The sequence below is a fragment of the Plasmodium fragile genome (genome assembly GCF_000956335.1).
Source record: "Plasmodium fragile strain nilgiri unplaced genomic scaffold supercont1.75, whole genome shotgun sequence".
Classification (NCBI taxonomy): Eukaryota; Apicomplexa; class Aconoidasida; order Haemosporida; family Plasmodiidae; genus Plasmodium; species Plasmodium fragile.
Window position 1 is genome coordinate 25,534 of NW_012192655.1, and position 18,180 is coordinate 43,713.

The following is an 18,180-nucleotide window of genomic DNA, read 5'->3' on the forward strand; positions in this document are numbered from 1 at the left end:
TAATGGTTGTACATTTGTGGGTGTGTAGCATGTCGACACATTTGTGTGTACTATTCCTTTTTTTTTTTTTTTTTTTTTCCTGTTGGAAAATGTTTTGCCCGTGTGGTCAAGAATGCTTTATTATATATTTTTTTTTTTTTCTCTTGTAATATGTAGTGAGACAAGTGTGTTAATACGGAACTTTTCTGTAACAAATTTTGAAGCGTTTTAAATAGCTTATTAACAGACTGTTTTCCGTTGTGGGCAGCAGAAAAAAAGGGGACGCAGCACAAAATGGCATAAATGATATGCACATGAAATGAAGACAAACAAAATGTCAATTGTTAATCCATTTTTGTACTTGTGAACATATCAGAGCTATTCCTTCCTCTGGCTCAGGATTTTGGAATAATTCTTCATTCGTTCACTGTACTCAAACGGGGGCATGAAGGATGACGACATAACTTGGGCGTTTTCCTGACTTTACAAAATTGACGCACGTGTTAGGTAGTAAGGGGAAAGAGGGTGAAAAAAAACAAAAAAAACTCGGCTTAACGGATGCACACTTGTCCTTCCTGCTTAATATTTTCATGCTTTCCTCACATGTGTGCATCGCATAGGAATATCTTTTCCACCATAGGGGCTAATTAACTTCGCCGCATTTTAAAACTCCATGGCATGATGACCGGCGACAGGACAAACTGAAAATTTGTTTTTTTTTTCCTTTTTAACGTAACATCCGATCTGTTAAGCATGGTTTTTCTACAGCTTGCATTCCTTCTGTGCACCAAATGGATACTGTTATTTATTCCTTCAAAAATATCATATGTTAAATACATGGCAATATTTTTAACCACACTTATGTAAAAGGAATTTCCCTTTTCATCATTTTTGTTTGCGTGCTTAACAGAGGTGATAAAAGTTACGTTATCAGTTTCCTTCTCCTTCACCAGTTTTATCTCGATATTATAATCAGAATAATATTTGTGTAACGGAGTAAATATAAGTGTGCACAGAGTATCATCCCCATCTTTCACAATTTCATATTTTAGTGGCAAATGTATCCAATACTGTTTTTTTAATTTCCCCTGGAATAACAAAATGGGTCCTTCATGCATCCCTATTCTGATATAATCAAAAAGATTCTCCACATTTTCAAATTCTTTATATTTACAAAAATTGTATGAACATGTTTTTTTCCACTTGTAAGGTAAAAAATTTAAAAAATTGACAATATTGTTTACAACATATATTTGTCCTATTTCTGATTGGTCATAATTGTTGTGGAAATTCCTTTCGAAAATTTTGTTCTCATTAAATGTGTATTTTTTCACTTGATAATTTTTTTTAATCTTTCTAATGGCATTGTTTATGTAGCTGTTGGCGGGGACGAACAGGGAGTAGTGTGGGTCCCTTTGTAATGTGACACCAGACTGGTATACCCAATTAAGTGAGTAGGCTGAAAGTACCGATGTTGCTAACGCTTTTGCAATTTTAACTTTATTGTGTTGTGCGTATTGTGTTATCTTCTTCGAAATGTTAATTAATTTACCCAAGTAGTCGTCATCCTCATTTGGCAGTTTTATGTGTAACTGTTTGGATCATCCTGCTTCCACACATAGGGTGGAAACGTAAAACAGCACCAGGATGGTGAGCAGGTACACTTTATTCAGAACCATTTTGTTTCGCTTACCACGTGGTACACTTTTCACACATACAAATTGTTAGATGTATCTTTTATGTTCAGTCAAACGTGTGTTAGGGGCCTATTTTTCCGTGTAACACTTTTTTTTTTTTTTTCCCTGGCGTAGTTCGTCCGTACTTTATGTTTATGTAACTTTTTCAAATGATAAAATGTGAGTGTGTTGTTAGGACCATACAATGTTATGTCAAAGGACGAAGAATACCAAGTAATAAATAGAGGTACCCTTAATAATTTTGTTGTGGTCTCTTCTAGGATGTTATTTTTGTTTCATTTTACTCCACTTTTGGAGGCCTTCATATGGTAGATGCTACGTGGGCAATATCTCCACAACACCATTGTTGTTCTCTTTTTCTGCTTTTTTTTTGTAATGGTGCTGATCCGGGTCAACCCCCGAGCTGTATTGCTACGTTGCTATGTTGGTGTGTTCCTCCGTCGTTTTTGAAGTTTAGCTGCTGCTCCTGCACTTTTGACTTTCGCACATTTGGGCGAACCTGCACCCGCGGAGAGGGCACAACTACAGGAGGTGCAATATTCACCATACAGGCTTGTGGTGCGTCTCCCTTTTTTTTGAAAGCACGCCCTATGGTCGAAGGTGGAGTTGCCTTACACGACAGGTAGGCATTGTACAGATTCGTGTAGGTACTTATGTAGAAATGCATTTTGGCACTTCCCCCCATAAGCTTATGCGCTAGCTCAGTTCATCTTCCCAAACGGGACGCATTCCCTTGTTTGCAATTTCACCCAAAGTGGCTCCAAAAAAAATTATCCGCAGAACAGTATGCGGAAGTCGTAAAAAAAAAAAAGTGGTGGAGGAACTCATCTGAAAGGGTGCTAACATTTTACACCTCAGTCGGATCTCATTCGTGTAGGCATTCCAGCCTCTGAAAAGCTGGCACTTTTTTTTTTCACTTTTCCTTGAACACGTAAGAGGATGTAGAGTGGTATAATTGTGCCCATGTGAGCTTTGTCTGTCCCCGCCGTTCGTCACCTTTACCCTATGCAAGCGCAAGCAGATGGGAAGAGAACCATTTGGCTAGCGATTCCTAAGGGTGAAGAAGTTACAATTAAAGGGGTAGAACCACCTCTTCTCTGTGTGATATCGAGTGTATAATTTCCCCCCTCCAGTTTACAACGACTGCACCATGCTGCAAACATGAGCTTTCTTCGGACAGGCGGTTTAATTGCAAGCAGGGCTAGGTACATAAGGACGGGAAAATTTAAAGACCCGATAAGTTACAAACAGGTGGTAATTGAAAAAAAAGAGGAACGGAAAAAAGAAGTGGACAATATCAGGGAGAACCAAATAAAGTTTTTAGAACTTCTTCATTTCGATAATTTAAAAACCCCACAACCGAAGAAGGGGACGAAAAAAAAAGGACAAAATGGGGATAGCATAAATGCGAAGGTGGGAGGGAAAAGCCCCCCCACAGATGGAGCTACAAATATAAACACACGTGGTGGGATTGATTCGGACTGCTATACAGAATGGGGACAGAGCGAAAAAAAAAGTGATACAGAATCGGGCAAATATTACCGTGATACTTTCATAAAGAGACTTAAAAGGAAAATACTCCTTAGACGAATTATGTGCAAAGAAGGAAAGGTGGAGAAAGTCCAAGGAGAGGATTCCTCTCAGGAAAGAAAGCAAAGTCCCACTAATGGAAGTAAAACTGATTGTGTACATAACCAGTATAGTAATAGTCTAACGCAAGAACAGCTACAAAACAACTTTAGCAACATTTTTGTGGATAAGAAAATGACACTCAAGAAAAAAATTCACCTGATCAATTTTTCCGTGACAAATAGTTACGTAAGTAAAAAGTATCACATACAAGTGAAAAACGACTTGTGTGAAAATCGATTTAGCATATCAGAACTGAAATCAATTGGCCTTTTTGATGAGCTGGAAATGAGCAACGGTAAAAGGGATACGCCAGACGTGTCTGCCTCGGGTGCATGTTCCCACGCGAGCGCAGACGCCCAAGCAGAGGCAACGAACGACATATATGATTCACAGGTGTCTAGTCAAAATCAACAAAATAAAAAAAAAATTATGAGAAAAATTTACAAGGCGTCCATAAACCACGTGCGGGATGAAAACCTGTGGAAAAAATACGTGCAAAATACATTTATCATATCAGGGTATTTAGACGCAAGCGACATAGTAATTCTATTTTGGTGTTTTGGAAAAATCGGCTATAGAGATAAGAGGCTAATAAATTTGCTAAGCTCTATACTACTGAAAAAGATAAACGACCTGACCCCCTGTGCTTTAGCCTTATTACTAAATAGCTTTAAAAAATTAGAAATAAAAAAATATGACACTATGGAATTATTAACCAATCAGTTTTGTTTACATATGCAAAAGTGGACATCCCAAGATATAGCCCTGGTTGCTAATTCTTTAGCTTTTTTTTATATATATCATAAAGTGTTTTGGAAAAAATGCATTTTGAAATTGCAAAATGGGTATTACTTTTCCAGCCCTTTACATTTATGCCTTATCATATCAGCCTTAGCAAGGCTAGACATCAGAGAGGGTAACGTTTTATTATCCCTAAGTAAAGGGGCCAAAAAATATGCAAAACAATTCAGCCCAAATAATTTAGCTCTTGTTATTCATTCTTTTGCAAAGTTGAAATTTTGTCATCCCAAATTTTATAATTACTTGTATCAATTTGTTCATACATATTTAGATAGGCAGCTTTTCATCGATGGGTCTTGCAGAAATATCGCCTTAAAAAATGTGTCCCCTGTTGGAGGAGTGTACCCTCAGGGGCAGTCTACACCAAACAGTCCTGACGGTGTGGCTACTATGTGTAGTGCGCAAGACGCGGGGGACGTGTCCCTTGTTTCTCTTCCCCCAGGTAGGGGACGTCAAGAAGACGCTAACTTCCAGATGAGCAATAGTAGTAGTAGTAGTGGCAGCGTCCGAGGAGAAAGCGTGCGCGACACACCGCTTCAGAAGAACGAGAGGAAGGCCCACTTCGACCTGCAGTCCCTCGTCCTTCTACTCTTCTCGTGCACATGCCTAATCACCTGCACGGAAAATATGATCCTGAAGCTGACCTATCTGGTCCTCCCTCTGAAGGATCATCTGGGCAGTCACAAAGTGGAAAAGCTGAAATATGTAAGTGAGTATATACAGTATAACTACCCAGAAACTTTTGCAAAATTCCCCAAAGAAATAAAAATGTTTTATAACTATATTGATACATATGAAATTAAAAAAAAAAAAAAACAAGTCAAGTATGGAGCAAGGTGGATTAATGAATTGTCCAAAATTCTAGCAAGAATAAATGTAAGTCATTTAAAAAATATTTACATCAATCATATATGTGCAGATATAATGCTACCCGACTCCAACGTGGTCATTATGTGTTTAGGACCATATAGTTATTACGTAAATTCCTTGGTGACCACGTCTACTTCTGATTTGAAGAGATCCATTCTTGAAAAAAAAAAATATAAGGTTATCCCCCTGAGTTACCACGATTGGAACAAGCTCAACGACTACGAGGAAAAAATTCGCTTTCTCTACGCCTTCGGGCGAAATGCGGCAAACTATTTGTTCGTGAGCGCGAAAAAGGAAATGGAGGAGGGGGAGAAATCGGGCGAGGCGCAATCTGATACACATGCATCAGGGCATATTTCCACATCCTCGGGGGGTGCAGAACGTGGAGGAAGCTGCCAAAGTGAGGGCGAAAACGTAAAGGAGGGGGAAAAGTGGGCCCCATTTCATGGCCCCATGGATGAGTCCAAGCAGCAGAGCATAAATCAAGCGAGCGAGCTAAATGAGCAAAGTTACACTTCCGATGAGGACGAAGAAGTTATAGATTTCATAAAAAAGGGAATCAGCGTTGATGGTGAGAATGAAGAAGACCCAGACAGGGACCAAGTCGAATTAGAGGACATAAAGAAATTCTTGGAGGTTGAAAAGTTGTGAAGGGGAGGGGCTCCAACTGTTGTATCAATATTGCCCAATGCTCCTTTGCGTCTGTCCCACTGCATATCGATGTGGGCCTAGAAGGGGAAGTACCTGCTTGGGCGCGTCCTCTCACATTTCGTAATAATTTTGCGTTGAGTGGGCATTTAAGGCCCCTATATTCGTTTCAGCGTATTCACACAGGCACGCACAATAGAGATGTGTTAACATATGCGAACACCCCTCTGCGGTACATCCCGTAATAACGAGAGCATTCTGATTTAAATAGATAAGGATGCATAAAAAAAAAAAAGGGTACATATAAATAGTTGACGTGGAATGCCCTACCGTATTTCCCTTTATTATTCACATATTGAGTTCGAATTCAAGACAGACGTGCTTTTCCATTATTGCCACAAATTCGCGTGTAGGAATAAGCAACACATGACAAATTCGACTGCGCAGAGTGAATGTTGTACAAGAAGGCATCCTGCCTATCTTATCTGATCATTCTCTGTAGCGCTGCCAGTTTGTCCTTTTTTTTTCTTTTTTTTTTTTTTCGTATGAATGTGTCCAATTTTTAGGGACATATTAAATGTGCTGACGTACTTCTCAATCTGCTACGCGTTATTTATACCTTTTTTATGTTTAAAAATTTTTTTTTTTTTTTAGAAATTGTTTAAGCGTTAGAGTGTGTCGCATCGCCCGTTAAAAGTAGACAAACAGAGGCGGGGGAAGGGGAGAACAAAAATGAAATATATCAGAACAGGGGTTGTTATAAGTAAAAAGGGACATGTCCTGCTTACCCTTTTCTACACCACAAAGCGGGTTATACTTTTTTATTTAAAATTATGTATTCATTTCGATTTATTATGTTAAATGTACGCAGTGATGTTGTACGCATGGCTTATGTTTTTCTCTGCACATGTGCCGACAGGCAAATACACGCCGGCGTGGGCATTGCTGTTGTCATGATTTGCGCTTGGGCATCAAAATAGCGACAAAGGGAAAAAGGGCTACATGGAAATTATAAGCGCACATAACGGAATGGAAATCATTCTTGTGCTTATCTTTACCAGACTCACTCAGATGCTACAGTTGTTGCATTTTTGCGTTTCATTTTACGAAGGTCGGGAGGGGTGGAAAAAATAATTGTTGCACATCCATCCGTGTTATACACATACAGGAGCGCATACCATTATATGCATTTGAGGTTCTGGCATAAAAAATGTGTATTCCCTGGAAAAGGCTTAATTGCGTGTTAGATAATTTTTAAAAAAATTAACTCCAAAGGGAATCACACAATGGCGCACATACATATTGTTATGCACATTGGGGGAATTGTACCCACCTCTGCATGGATGATGGGCATATAGTCGTTTGCGATTGTTCGTTTTTTTTTTTTTTTTTTATTTTAATCCTACCCCTTTATGTGAAAACATATTGGAAGGACAAAAAGTATGCCAAAAGGGGGTTCACAAATATACAGACAAAAAAAAGCACAAGTAGGCACCACGTATAGTAACATGGTTTATGAACATATGGGGTATGCCTTGCGTACACGTACAAGTGTTTGGAAGCAGTTTGTCGATTTGTATAGACATACCCATAACACATTCCCCTTTGCATCCTTTATTGTGTCATATTTGTTTTTTTTTTCACCTGCTCCTATGCGTATATATTGCAACCATTGCAGCACACGTACTATAATACATCACATTGCAGCAGCATATTATATAGCAGTATACACCCCTGTATTGGTAATTTTTTTTTTTTTTTTATTCTTTTTGCCAGGGCTTTGTGATTATTAATTACTAAGATAAATACATAAAAGGCGCATACGTATTTTTAATGCTACATGCGCGCGTACATATGTACATATAAATATAATCAAAGTGGGTGCATACGCAACGATGTGTTTGGTTCATCCAAATTATTTCAAATAAAAAAATATAACATTTAAAAGTGGGGGGATATGAACAACAAAGAAGGCGCTGCGAACGAAAGAAAAAACGATTAAGGGAAAATACCACAAAAACAAAAAAAATACCTAGTGCGCAACGTTAAGGAATTAAAATGGGTATACGCTAAATATGCATATATGAGCAATACCCACGAGAATATATATTTATATTCTGAGGTTATCATCGCTATAAGTAACTCATTACCGCGTACATGAGCGCACTGCTGTGGGCAAATAAATAATACCTTTGGAAAGCATACGCGGCGCTACCCCCCCTGGGACCGAAGGCGAACAAGCAGCACTTGCGAGTACACGTACTTTTTTTTTGTGCCCGCCGACATGGCGCACATACACCTCGCATAGCACATACAAAAGTACGGGCACAATTTTTGCAAACTTTTAGCTGTGAAAAAAATTCATATATATATATATAATTATATATATAATCCGCAAACTGGCACATGTATACATATATTATGTATTATATATTTTATATATGCACATATGCGTTTTATATATGCGTATGCGCCGTACATGTATACATGTTTAATCTTCCATATGCATATTTATACATGTACATAGTACATTTTCTTTTTTTCTTTTTTTTTTTTTTCTCACATCCATATGTAGCTTTAAAATTTCGCAGCAAGCGAAGAAGAAAAATAAGAAGTTCATGTGCCATCGCCAGCGTAGATGTTTTTTGTGCTCCATTTGTATATCGCCAGATTGTACTTCTTATATATATATACTGTTTTTTCTTTTGTACATTTGGGCTGCGGCTGTGCCTACGGATGTATGGAATGTTCGCGCTGCTATGAGTGTACCCCCCAGCGTGAGTTTCCTATCCCCCGTGTGAATTACCTGTGCGTGTTTATACGTTTGTGCCGCCCGTATGGTGAATCTCCTTCACTTTAAGTTAAACATGGGTTGCGCTAAAAATAAATGAAGCACGCAAACAGAGAGAGAAAAAAAAAAAATAGCGTGATATAAAAAGGGGAATCAGAACGAGAAAAATTACGAGAGAAAAAAGAACTTATAGAAAAGGAGAAGGAAAACCACCAGTGTAGTGTGATTATGAACAGCAAGGATGTGAATGAAAAAGCGATTTATCAACGCTAGTAGAAAAAAAAAAAAAAAAAAAAACAGCTAACTCGAAATCAACAATGAATACAAAAGGGGGGTGAAACGAGCGCGACATATGTATACACGCACTAAGCCGTACATATATGTATATCCAAGTTAACGCCTTTGTGGGTGTCTTCGCTGCGTTGCCCTTGTCGTCGTCGTATTCCCAGTTGTAGTGAACCAGTAGGCACACGCGTTACGTGCATTGTCCCTTATGTGTGCATATACTTGGGCCTACAACATTGCAAGCGAATGCGCCATATAGGATACGTAGGGAGATCCCCTGCACACGTGCAAGCAGTTTGTTACATGCACATTTGCGCACGAGTTCCTCCGCACACGGCATTCATGCATTCGTGTTGTACGCCCATTTGTGGAACATGTTATGCCACATAATCTAGCCCCAACCTACCCCTTCTCCTTTATCATTATCAACAAGTACGACATTGTTTTTTTACCAATTCATTAGTTGTTTACCATCGTGTGAATGTTCATGCATGAGAGTTGTGTTCATTTTTTTTTTTTTTTTGCCACAGCGGTTTCGCTTCTCCTTTTTGTTTTCTTAAGTTGCATTACGCACTAAATCGATAAAAGTTCTGTGCCAAGATGGAGGCAAGTAACATCGCACAAGTGTTGTATGCAACAGTAGATCCAAACATAAGCATCCGTTCAGAAGCAGAGTCCAAGTTAAAGGAAGCAAAGGAAACAAACTTTGTCCAGTACATAAATCAGTTATCAAATGAATTCTGCAAAACGCAGAATGATCCCTACTTGAGACAAATCGCGGGACTACTAATAAAAAATGCCTTTGCGGCCAAGGACAATTATGAAAATGAAGAAAAGGCAAGGACGTGGGTTAACTTCCCCGAAGATATAAAAAATGAATTAAAAAATTCCATGTTACATTTGTTAAGTCAGCAAGGAGAAAAGGTAGTCATCGGAACAGCGTGTCAAATAATATCCTTAATAGCCAAAATCGAACTCTCGCATAATAAATCATCCGAATTGCTTCACAAATTAGTGAACAACATAATAGAAAAAAATGCCTACACAAAAAAATCTTCCACTGTATGCCTGGCGTACTTAACAGAAGATATAGCTGATATTTGTAATGAGAGTAAATCCAAATATGTCTTTACACAACCAGACTTAGATTTAATACTAACAGCAATTATAAATTCGTTATGTGAACCAGGGGAGGAAGAGTCCGTACATTGTGCTAGTATGAAAGTGCTATACAACCTGATGTCATTTATTGACCAGAATTTTAAAACTCAAGTGGAAAGAGATATAATAATGAAAACGGTTATTGATGGGTGTAAAGATAATGAGAGATCTACAGTACAAATTGCAGCATATGAATGCCTAATCAACATTGTTAGTTATTTTTACTCTTACTTAGATGCATATATGTATGCTATAGGTCCTTTAACATGGGCAGCTATCGAGTCGGACAACGAAAGGATAGCTATAAGTGCCATTGAATTTTGGAACACAGTATGTGAGGAAGAAACTTTTATAGATCAGTATGAATTACAAGAAGGGAAAAAAAACCATAATATAGTAAAACAGGCAATGGTATTTCTTTTGCCAAAAATATTTAACGCTATGATAACTCAAGAGAGTGAAGACTTAGACATCGATGCCTGGACCTTATCCATGGCATCTGCAACATTTCTAGCCCTGAGTGCACAGTTACTCAAAAATGATATAGTAGAACCCGTAATTTCATTTGTGGAAGAAAATTTTATACATGAGGATTGGAGAAGGAGAGATGCTGCTGTTCTGGCATATGGATCTATTATGGAAGGTCCAGATACGGAGAAATTAAAACCTCTAGTAGAAGAATCGGTGGGGCAACTCTCCGAAGTTTTAAGAGATCCATCTGTTTCGGTGAGAGATACTGCAGCATGGACTATAGGAAAAATAACGACTTATCATTCAGAAATTATTTATAACGTATTAGGTAATTATAATGATAGTAATTCGCTGTATGGCATATTGCTGGAGAGACTAAATGACTACCCAAGAGTAGCGGCAAATGTCTGCTGGGTTTTTAATCAACTGGCTGCCAATAAGAGAAGCTCATTTAACAAAATGACAAATAGCTGTACAACCGAGTTGGACGACTCCTTTTGTGTGTTATGCAAAAAATTGATCGATGTAAGCTCTAGGGAAGATGCAGACACGAGAAATTTGAGAGAAGCTGCTTTCAATGCACTCAATGTGGTCATAGATAATGTTTCAGATAATTGCCTGAAATATATGATAGAGTTGCTGTCCCATATGATGTACCTTTTGACGAATACTTACTTGAACCCACTAACGGAGGAAGTGAAATCCTTGCAGGGGTACTACTGCGGCACCATGCAATTTATCATTAACAGATTAGGAAATCAGTGTAAGCCTTTTCTGAAGCCAATTTATTTAAGCATATTTAGGTTGTTCGAAATTAGAACGGACATTTGTGAAGATGCGTTACTTGCATGCAGTGCAATAATAAACGTAATGGGAGAAGACTTTAGGGAACACCTAAAAACATTCCTTAATGTTATTTTTAAAGGGTTGAGAAATGTATCAGAGACGTCCACGTGCAGAATATGCATCGAAATGATTTCCGATATTTGTATCCCCTGGACTTTTGAATTTGAAAAAGAAATGGAGTTAATTTTAGAGTGCCTATGGGACGCATTAAAAACTTTTGGGGTGCATGACTCTATAAAAATTAGTATCCTCACTGTGTTAGGGGACATTGCAACAGCGTTGAATAGAAGCTTTTCACGTTACTTAAATTTCTTTGCTAATATATTGGCAGAAACATCCAAAATAACTATTGCCTCTGGGTCACCCGAAAATGATGATTGGGTTAACTACGTGTTCGAGCTCAGAGATGCCATCCTCCTAACATATAGTAATATCGTTTATGCACTAATTGATGGAAATGAGATTGTCAAGCTAAAAGTTTACATCACAAACATTTTAGACCTAATCGAGTTGATCCTCATCAAAGAAATTAATCACTTCAATGCTCAGAATTTTCAAAATGCCGTCTCTCTTTTAGGAGATTTAGTACATGCATATGGTTATGAGTTAATAGAAAATTCCAAGCTCACTGATTTGATCATATCGGTTTATGGCAAAATTGATATTTTGTCAAGTCAGGGCGATGAGAAATGTGATTCCTGCGTTTCCAAAATTAAATGGCTCAAGAGGATATGCAATGCGCGATTGGGGCAAAAATGAAAACCCTTCTCTTGCGCGTATATATTTTTACGGCTTCTTCAGTGGGGCAATTTAAAGTGTTATGCAGCAGTTGAGGGAGAAGGGTGTAAAATCCCTCACATGCGATACCAAGGCGCCTTGTGCCTATGCAACTGCAGAGCCAAATGAGCAAAATGGTCGCCAGACAAATCAGTCGAAGAAGAAATTCAGTAAAATTAATCGCGCCTGAGTAAATCGCGTCCACCTCTACCATTTTATTATTTCACCCCAAGGCAAGATATATAATTTGCGGGCGTGTCCCGCCTTATCTTGGAGTTTCCTTACCCCCATATGTTTTCCAAGTTTTATATGTTTTTTTATATTTGTTTTTTTTATCTTCTTCTTCTCTTTGCTTCTTTGCCTTGGTTTGCGGCTTCGCAACCTCTCCATCTCTTTTCTGCATTGCTGCATCTCTATTGCTGCTTCTCCATTGCTGTCACTCATCTGCCCCTAATTTGCTCTCCCTCCCACTAGTGCGTAACTGTGCACAACTCTTTAAACAGCTTGTCTCTTAATCATATGACACCTCGTTGTGTGTGCATGTGTGTTCTTTTTTTTTTTTTTTTTCCACCCGTTTTCCGCATACCAATCCTTCACCCCCTGGGCTTCTTCCCTCCCTTCTGATAATCCTTCTCGTATCATTTATTTTTTCCAATTTTTCTACTTCTTAATTATGCAACTTCTTAACCTCTTAACTTCGTTTTTTTCCTGTTCCCTAATTTCTCTCACCATCACATTATATCCTACCCCCTTGTCGCATTTAAACTGTCTCATCTTGCCATCTGGCCGCATCTCAGCAGTCTGACCAATGTGAGCCGTTGCCAATGTTTTAAAACCTACTCACAATTATTCCAACTCCCCAAAACGACTTCCCTCCGCTTCCCTTTTTTTTGATCGTACCCCCTTTTTATTATTTTCTGGATTATCCTGAAAACAGCTTGTTATTTCCTTCGCCTCTATACCACTGCAGCGTTGCTCTCTCTACCCCCGCCGTGATGAATTACTTTCATTTATTCTATATGCTACCCACCCGCACACGTGCTCTGTTTCGTATCAAATAAGCAATGCTACTATCCATGTTGCTTCAACCAATATATAATTAATAACTTGCAATTTTTTGCCCTGCGCGCAAATCTTTGCTCAACTCCTTTCCTTTCTGCATTCCTCCCTAATTCATTTTATCTGTCCTGTTCCTTCTTACCTCTTTAAAGATAACAAAAACCCACCACATCACTCGCTCATGTTTGCGCTAACAGTGCATACGTGTTACTTTATTTTAACTTAATTAAACTATTCCTTTTCGCTCTTTTTTCTCCCAATTAAAAAAGTCTGTAATGTATTTTTTTTTTTTTTTTTTTCTCTTGCTAAGCCATTTCGCACACAAGGGTGCTCAGAAGAGTGTAGCTATAGTTGTCTTTTCTCCGTTTTGAGATCCTAATTTTTTTTTTTTTTTTTTGTCGCCTCATTGAGACGTTCCCTGTGTGTGTTCCACTTCGTTTTTCTTGTTTTTTAGTAGCACCCACAAGGGTAGCACACCCCACTCAAATTGTAAGAATTGTTTTAAAGTATAAAAGTTCCCCTATGCAAGGTTTCGCTTTACCATGGTAAAATAGTAACCCTTTGTCAGCACAACAGCTCATTTGTCCATGTCATGCTGTGCGGTGGGCCCCCCCAACTGATTTTTTTTTTTGGAAAAACGTTATATTTTTATTTTCTATATTTATGATTCCTCAAGGGTTCCCCACGAGCAGGTTAAAAGAAAAAAGAACGAAAAAGCAAACATGGTGGCAAATACATGTGTGTACAGCTATTTGTACACCTGTTATGCATGCACATTTCCTATGTGCACCTTACGCGTGTGGCGACCGACGCAACTGCAGTTAGGAAAATGATTGTGCGTTACTACATCGCTATACGGATCTTTAATTCGAGGAGCAACGATGGTGTAAACACAACGCAGTGATGTGAAGAAATATATTTGGGTGATTTTTTTTTTTTTCATCTTAAAATATTCCATTGTGGGAAGTCAGTCGTATTTTTATAAAAATGATACATGTAGGCACGACTTGGGCGCCACCTGTGGAGAGAAAGAAAAAAAGGCGGAGTGAAATTCAAGGCGCATGTGGCGGGGACGGGAGGGCGACGAAGTGGGAAATGCGCTCAGCAGCGGGAAACGTAAACTGACGTGCCCGGCTCGTTCGTGTATATCATGCTCCACCCCAATGGTACGGCCTTCAAAAAGGCGATGAAGAAAAAAGATATAAAAATAGCTAGCGGTAAAGCGAAACCGTGAAGGCAATTGTCATCCTGCTGCCTAGTGACGTGCCCCTTGCCCACATCACAAACAACATGAAGGCCAGGAAAACTTTCGTTCTAGTCATCGGGGGGGGTCCCACGGGGATCACGACAGGGATGTACCTGCAGAAGCACAGAATACCACACATACTAATTGAGAGAGATAAACATATCGAGAAGGTACCCAAAGCACACTATTACAATAACCAAACGATGGAAGCATGGAGGGGCATTTTCCATCTAGATAAATGTTTCCTAAACGAAACGGAAGACGTGAATTTGTGGAAAACCTTTCAATATGGATTAAGCTTGAAGACGGACAAGACGCTGTGCAAGTATGATAACTTTAGGGACAAGTACATGTACAAGAATACGTACTATGAGGACATTAGTCCCTCCAAGGTCACCCACTTGTCCCAGTACAAACTGCTGGGCATCCTCTACAGCTACTACTTGAGCCAAATAAAATGTGACCCCCGGCAAAAGCGGGCATTTTTAAAAAACATAAGGCTAAAGTTGTCAACCCACCGAATGTTGAGGTACATTTGTAGAAACAGTGGATTGGGGGGAGAGGAGACAGACCAAGCGGTAGGAGCGGATAAAGAGATACATAAGGGAACAAATGAGGGAATGGATAAAGACGCCACAGGAGAAGCACTTTATAAAAATTATTTCTCCTACGACATGTCCGAATTTCTGGTAGGATATGAATTTATCAATTTCGGGAATGTCCTGCGACAGGGGGAGAATTCTTGCCATCGAGAGGTGAATAACCATATGGGAAATAATTACGATGGAGTTGACTGGGACGCCCCACGAGATGGCTTCTACCCCCCTTATGGAATCTCCCCACAGGGTGTTGTATCTCGGGTTAAGAATTTGCATAACAACGAAGAAGAGGTGATCCTAAGTAACTACGTTTTCGTGTGCGAGGGGGGAAAAAGCGAAATAAAAAAGAGTCTTAAGATAAATGACGAAAATAAGAAGGATTATATGAAGTTTATAAACATTCACTTTCAGTCATTACGTCTGAGCGATATTGTAAAGTGCAACCCCTCCATGTTATACTTTTTATTTTGCGAATACCTAGGGGTGTTAGTTTCTCACAATTACAAACAGGGAGACTTCGTTTTACACATTCCGTACATAACCGAGAAGGAAGCAGAAATATATTATGACAAAAGTAAGTGCCTGGGAATAACAAACAAGCTCACTGGTTTCGAGTTGCCGGATATGTGTATTCATAATGTGTATAAGTGGACCATGCATAGCTCAATTGCCTCCACATTTATGGACAAAAGAAGTAAGAGGATTGTGTTGTTGGGGGATGCGGCTCACAAATTACCCCCGTCAGGAGGATTTGGCTTAAACCTAGGCATTGGAGATGTGATAAATATAGTGTGGAAAACTATTCGAATTTATAATTTAAAAAAAAAAAAAATTCTCGACAACATTAGGAGGAAGGTGCCCGAGGTATGTAATGCGCAAGAGGATGCTACTCCCAAATCACATGCGGAGAGTGCCCTGTTGCTGGGACTTAACAAAATAACACTCCCTTTTAACATGTTGAACAGATTGGAAAAAAAACAAATAGAGAATTACATCGAGTCGTATAATATTGAGAGGAAGTTGGTGGCTAATTTCACCATACACCACGCTGTTAGAAATTACGAAAAAGGAAATAACGTACCAAGTTTGCTAGGATATAATCACAACTCTTTTGTAAGATATGTGAGTTCTTGTAGGGTTAACTGCATTCAAAAGTCGCTCTTTTTTTATTACCTACTTGCAAATGCTAAAGGACTCTTAAAATTTATTAATAACCTTCCCTATGTTTTCGAATTCAATCGAGCACGAGCAGAAAATTTTGTCCAAAATGAGCGCAAGAATATTCTCTCTTTGCTGTACCCTGGTGTGGACTTTGGCTATTCTTACGTAGATACCATGTGTGGTCTTGGAGAGATGGAAAAGGAACCCTTCTCCGATTTGTCCATCCAGGGAAAGAGGCTTCCGTCAGATAGGAGCGGCAAGAATGAGGACTCCCCCCCCGAAGGGGTTAGCAGCTCTATTGAAGTGGAAGTCTGTCTGGGGAGGGGGGAAAATGGGGGAGACACACATGGTGCTGCAGGCAATGCCAGGGAACCCGACCAATGCGACGAACTTGGCCAACTTGGCGAACGTGAACACAGTGGCCAGCAGGACGACCAGCCGCATCACAGTGGCGCGTGTGACGCCCCCCCAAAGTACAACATTTTCGAAAAGCAGAATGAGAAGATACCCAAATTGAAAATATGCAAAAATATATACGACCATGCAATGAGCAACGTGGTGGGGGCCAAAATACCCCATTTTAATCTCTACACATTTGACTCGAAATATATTTACAAAATATCTACAGTGGATCTACCCATATTTAACAATCCCTTCTTATCCATTTTAATAATCCTATTTAATGATACAACTTTAAATGACATGGCTCACTTCTTACACGCACATAATATACCAAGAGATAAATTCTCCTTCTGCTTATGGGACACGGACGTTGTGGTAAGCAAAAATGCGGAGGACCAATCCATTCGAATTTTAAAACGGGAGGGTACTACGATGGTAGATAATGATGACTCCTCTTATATGAGTATACCTGTAAATGACTATGTCCTCTTTCCAAAGTACGATTATAATTTTGTGGGAAATGCCAGAAATGTGAAGCATATACATTTGGATGTGAAGGAATACAACGTGAGCTATGTGTTCACGGCGAACATAATACGCGACCTGTTTTTTGATACCCTCATGTTGAAGTCGGATAATTCATTCGTAATTTTAAGACCCGACCGGCATATCATATCGGTTGGGGAAGGCAACTGGGAGGACCACCTACGGGATGTCCACGAGGTGTACATTTGACGTTACCTGGGAGCGAAGCGCGCCCTGTTCTCTGCGCGGTATGTGCGCTGTGTGCGGTGTGTGCGGCTCTGCGTACTATTCTTTGTTTGCTCTCCGTTGGCATTATCTGCCGGTACTTTGTGTAAAAAAAAAAGGTGCAATTAATTTTACAATTTGTATTAATGGCCTTTTTACCCTTTTAAGGGGAACACGCAAAAATTATCCTTGCGGCCCCTGCTTCTACATACACAACACATGTGTCTACAACTCCGTGTATACCTGATTCTCTTTGAGCGATGAAAATTTGGTCACAGTGGATACCCCATAGGAAATGGGGACAGGGGGGGTGAAGAATTTTCCCCAAACATGTACCTGCCGTTAGTGGCACGGCTTATTTATTTATCTTCGCCTCGCGAAATGTACGAAATACGAATGAACACGTTTAGTTTTTCCTAAAACAACGGTATTCAAAATCGGAACGTAGTGACGAACATTTTTCTTAACATGTTAAATTGAAATTAACTCAAGTTAACAGAGACCAACATGGAAAAACAAAAAAAAAAAAAAAAAAAAAAAATATATACATACATACATATAATGAAAAAGATTATCACAACGTGTAAAAAGACTAAGGGGCACAATTATAAATATCTATACATAGGACGCAGGGTTATTTTTTTAATATGCATAAAGTATGGAGCACAATAGTAGCACGGTTTTTTTTATTATTATTATTTTTATTTTTTTGTTGCTCTTATACGCATATAGACATATATACAAATATAAATTTGTGCAACAAAGCGGCAAATAAAAAGTACAAAGCTGTCATAGTTTTGTTTTTATAAATTCATCAATTGATTATGCACTGGGGAAAAATTAAAAAGAATAATAAGCGCACATATACAAGCGTTCATACGCACATTTGCACTTGGTCATATTGTACACACACATGTGCCCCTTCTGAGGGCACATATAACAACTAGAACAAAATTAAAGATAATGTCCAGAGCGCCAATTTTGCGCGATGCTTCGGTTAGACAG

At 39.0% G+C, this 18,180-nt stretch overlaps 4 protein-coding genes across 4 annotated transcripts; 3 read left to right on the forward strand and 1 right to left on the reverse strand.

Annotated features, from left to right (window-relative positions):
• Positions 1-626: 626 nt before the first annotated feature.
• AK88_04759 (uncharacterized protein) lies at positions 627-2,343 on the reverse strand (the record flags this gene model as incomplete). The annotated part of the gene is made up of 2 exons (XM_012482367.1): positions 627-1,547; positions 2,092-2,343. 2 exons carry the CDS (start codon positions 2,341-2,343, stop codon positions 627-629), a joined length of 1,173 nt encoding a protein of 390 aa, XP_012337790.1.
• Positions 2,344-2,837: 494 nt separating this feature from the next.
• AK88_04760 (uncharacterized protein) lies at positions 2,838-5,630 on the forward strand (the record flags this gene model as incomplete). The annotated part of the gene is made up of 1 exon (XM_012482368.1): positions 2,838-5,630. The coding sequence occupies one exon, from the start codon at positions 2,838-2,840 to the stop codon at positions 5,628-5,630; it is 2,793 nt and encodes a 930-aa protein (XP_012337791.1).
• Positions 5,631-9,303: 3,673 nt separating this feature from the next.
• AK88_04761 (uncharacterized protein) lies at positions 9,304-11,940 on the forward strand (the record flags this gene model as incomplete). Its single annotated transcript, XM_012482369.1, has 1 exon — positions 9,304-11,940. One exon carries the CDS (start codon positions 9,304-9,306, stop codon positions 11,938-11,940), a length of 2,637 nt encoding a protein of 878 aa, XP_012337792.1.
• A 2,367-nt stretch (positions 11,941-14,307) lies between these two features.
• Positions 14,308-17,160, forward strand: AK88_04762 (uncharacterized protein; the record flags this gene model as incomplete). The annotated part of the gene is made up of 1 exon (XM_012482370.1): positions 14,308-17,160. The coding sequence occupies one exon, from the start codon at positions 14,308-14,310 to the stop codon at positions 17,158-17,160; it is 2,853 nt and encodes a 950-aa protein (XP_012337793.1).
• Positions 17,161-18,180: the final 1,020 nt, after the last annotated feature.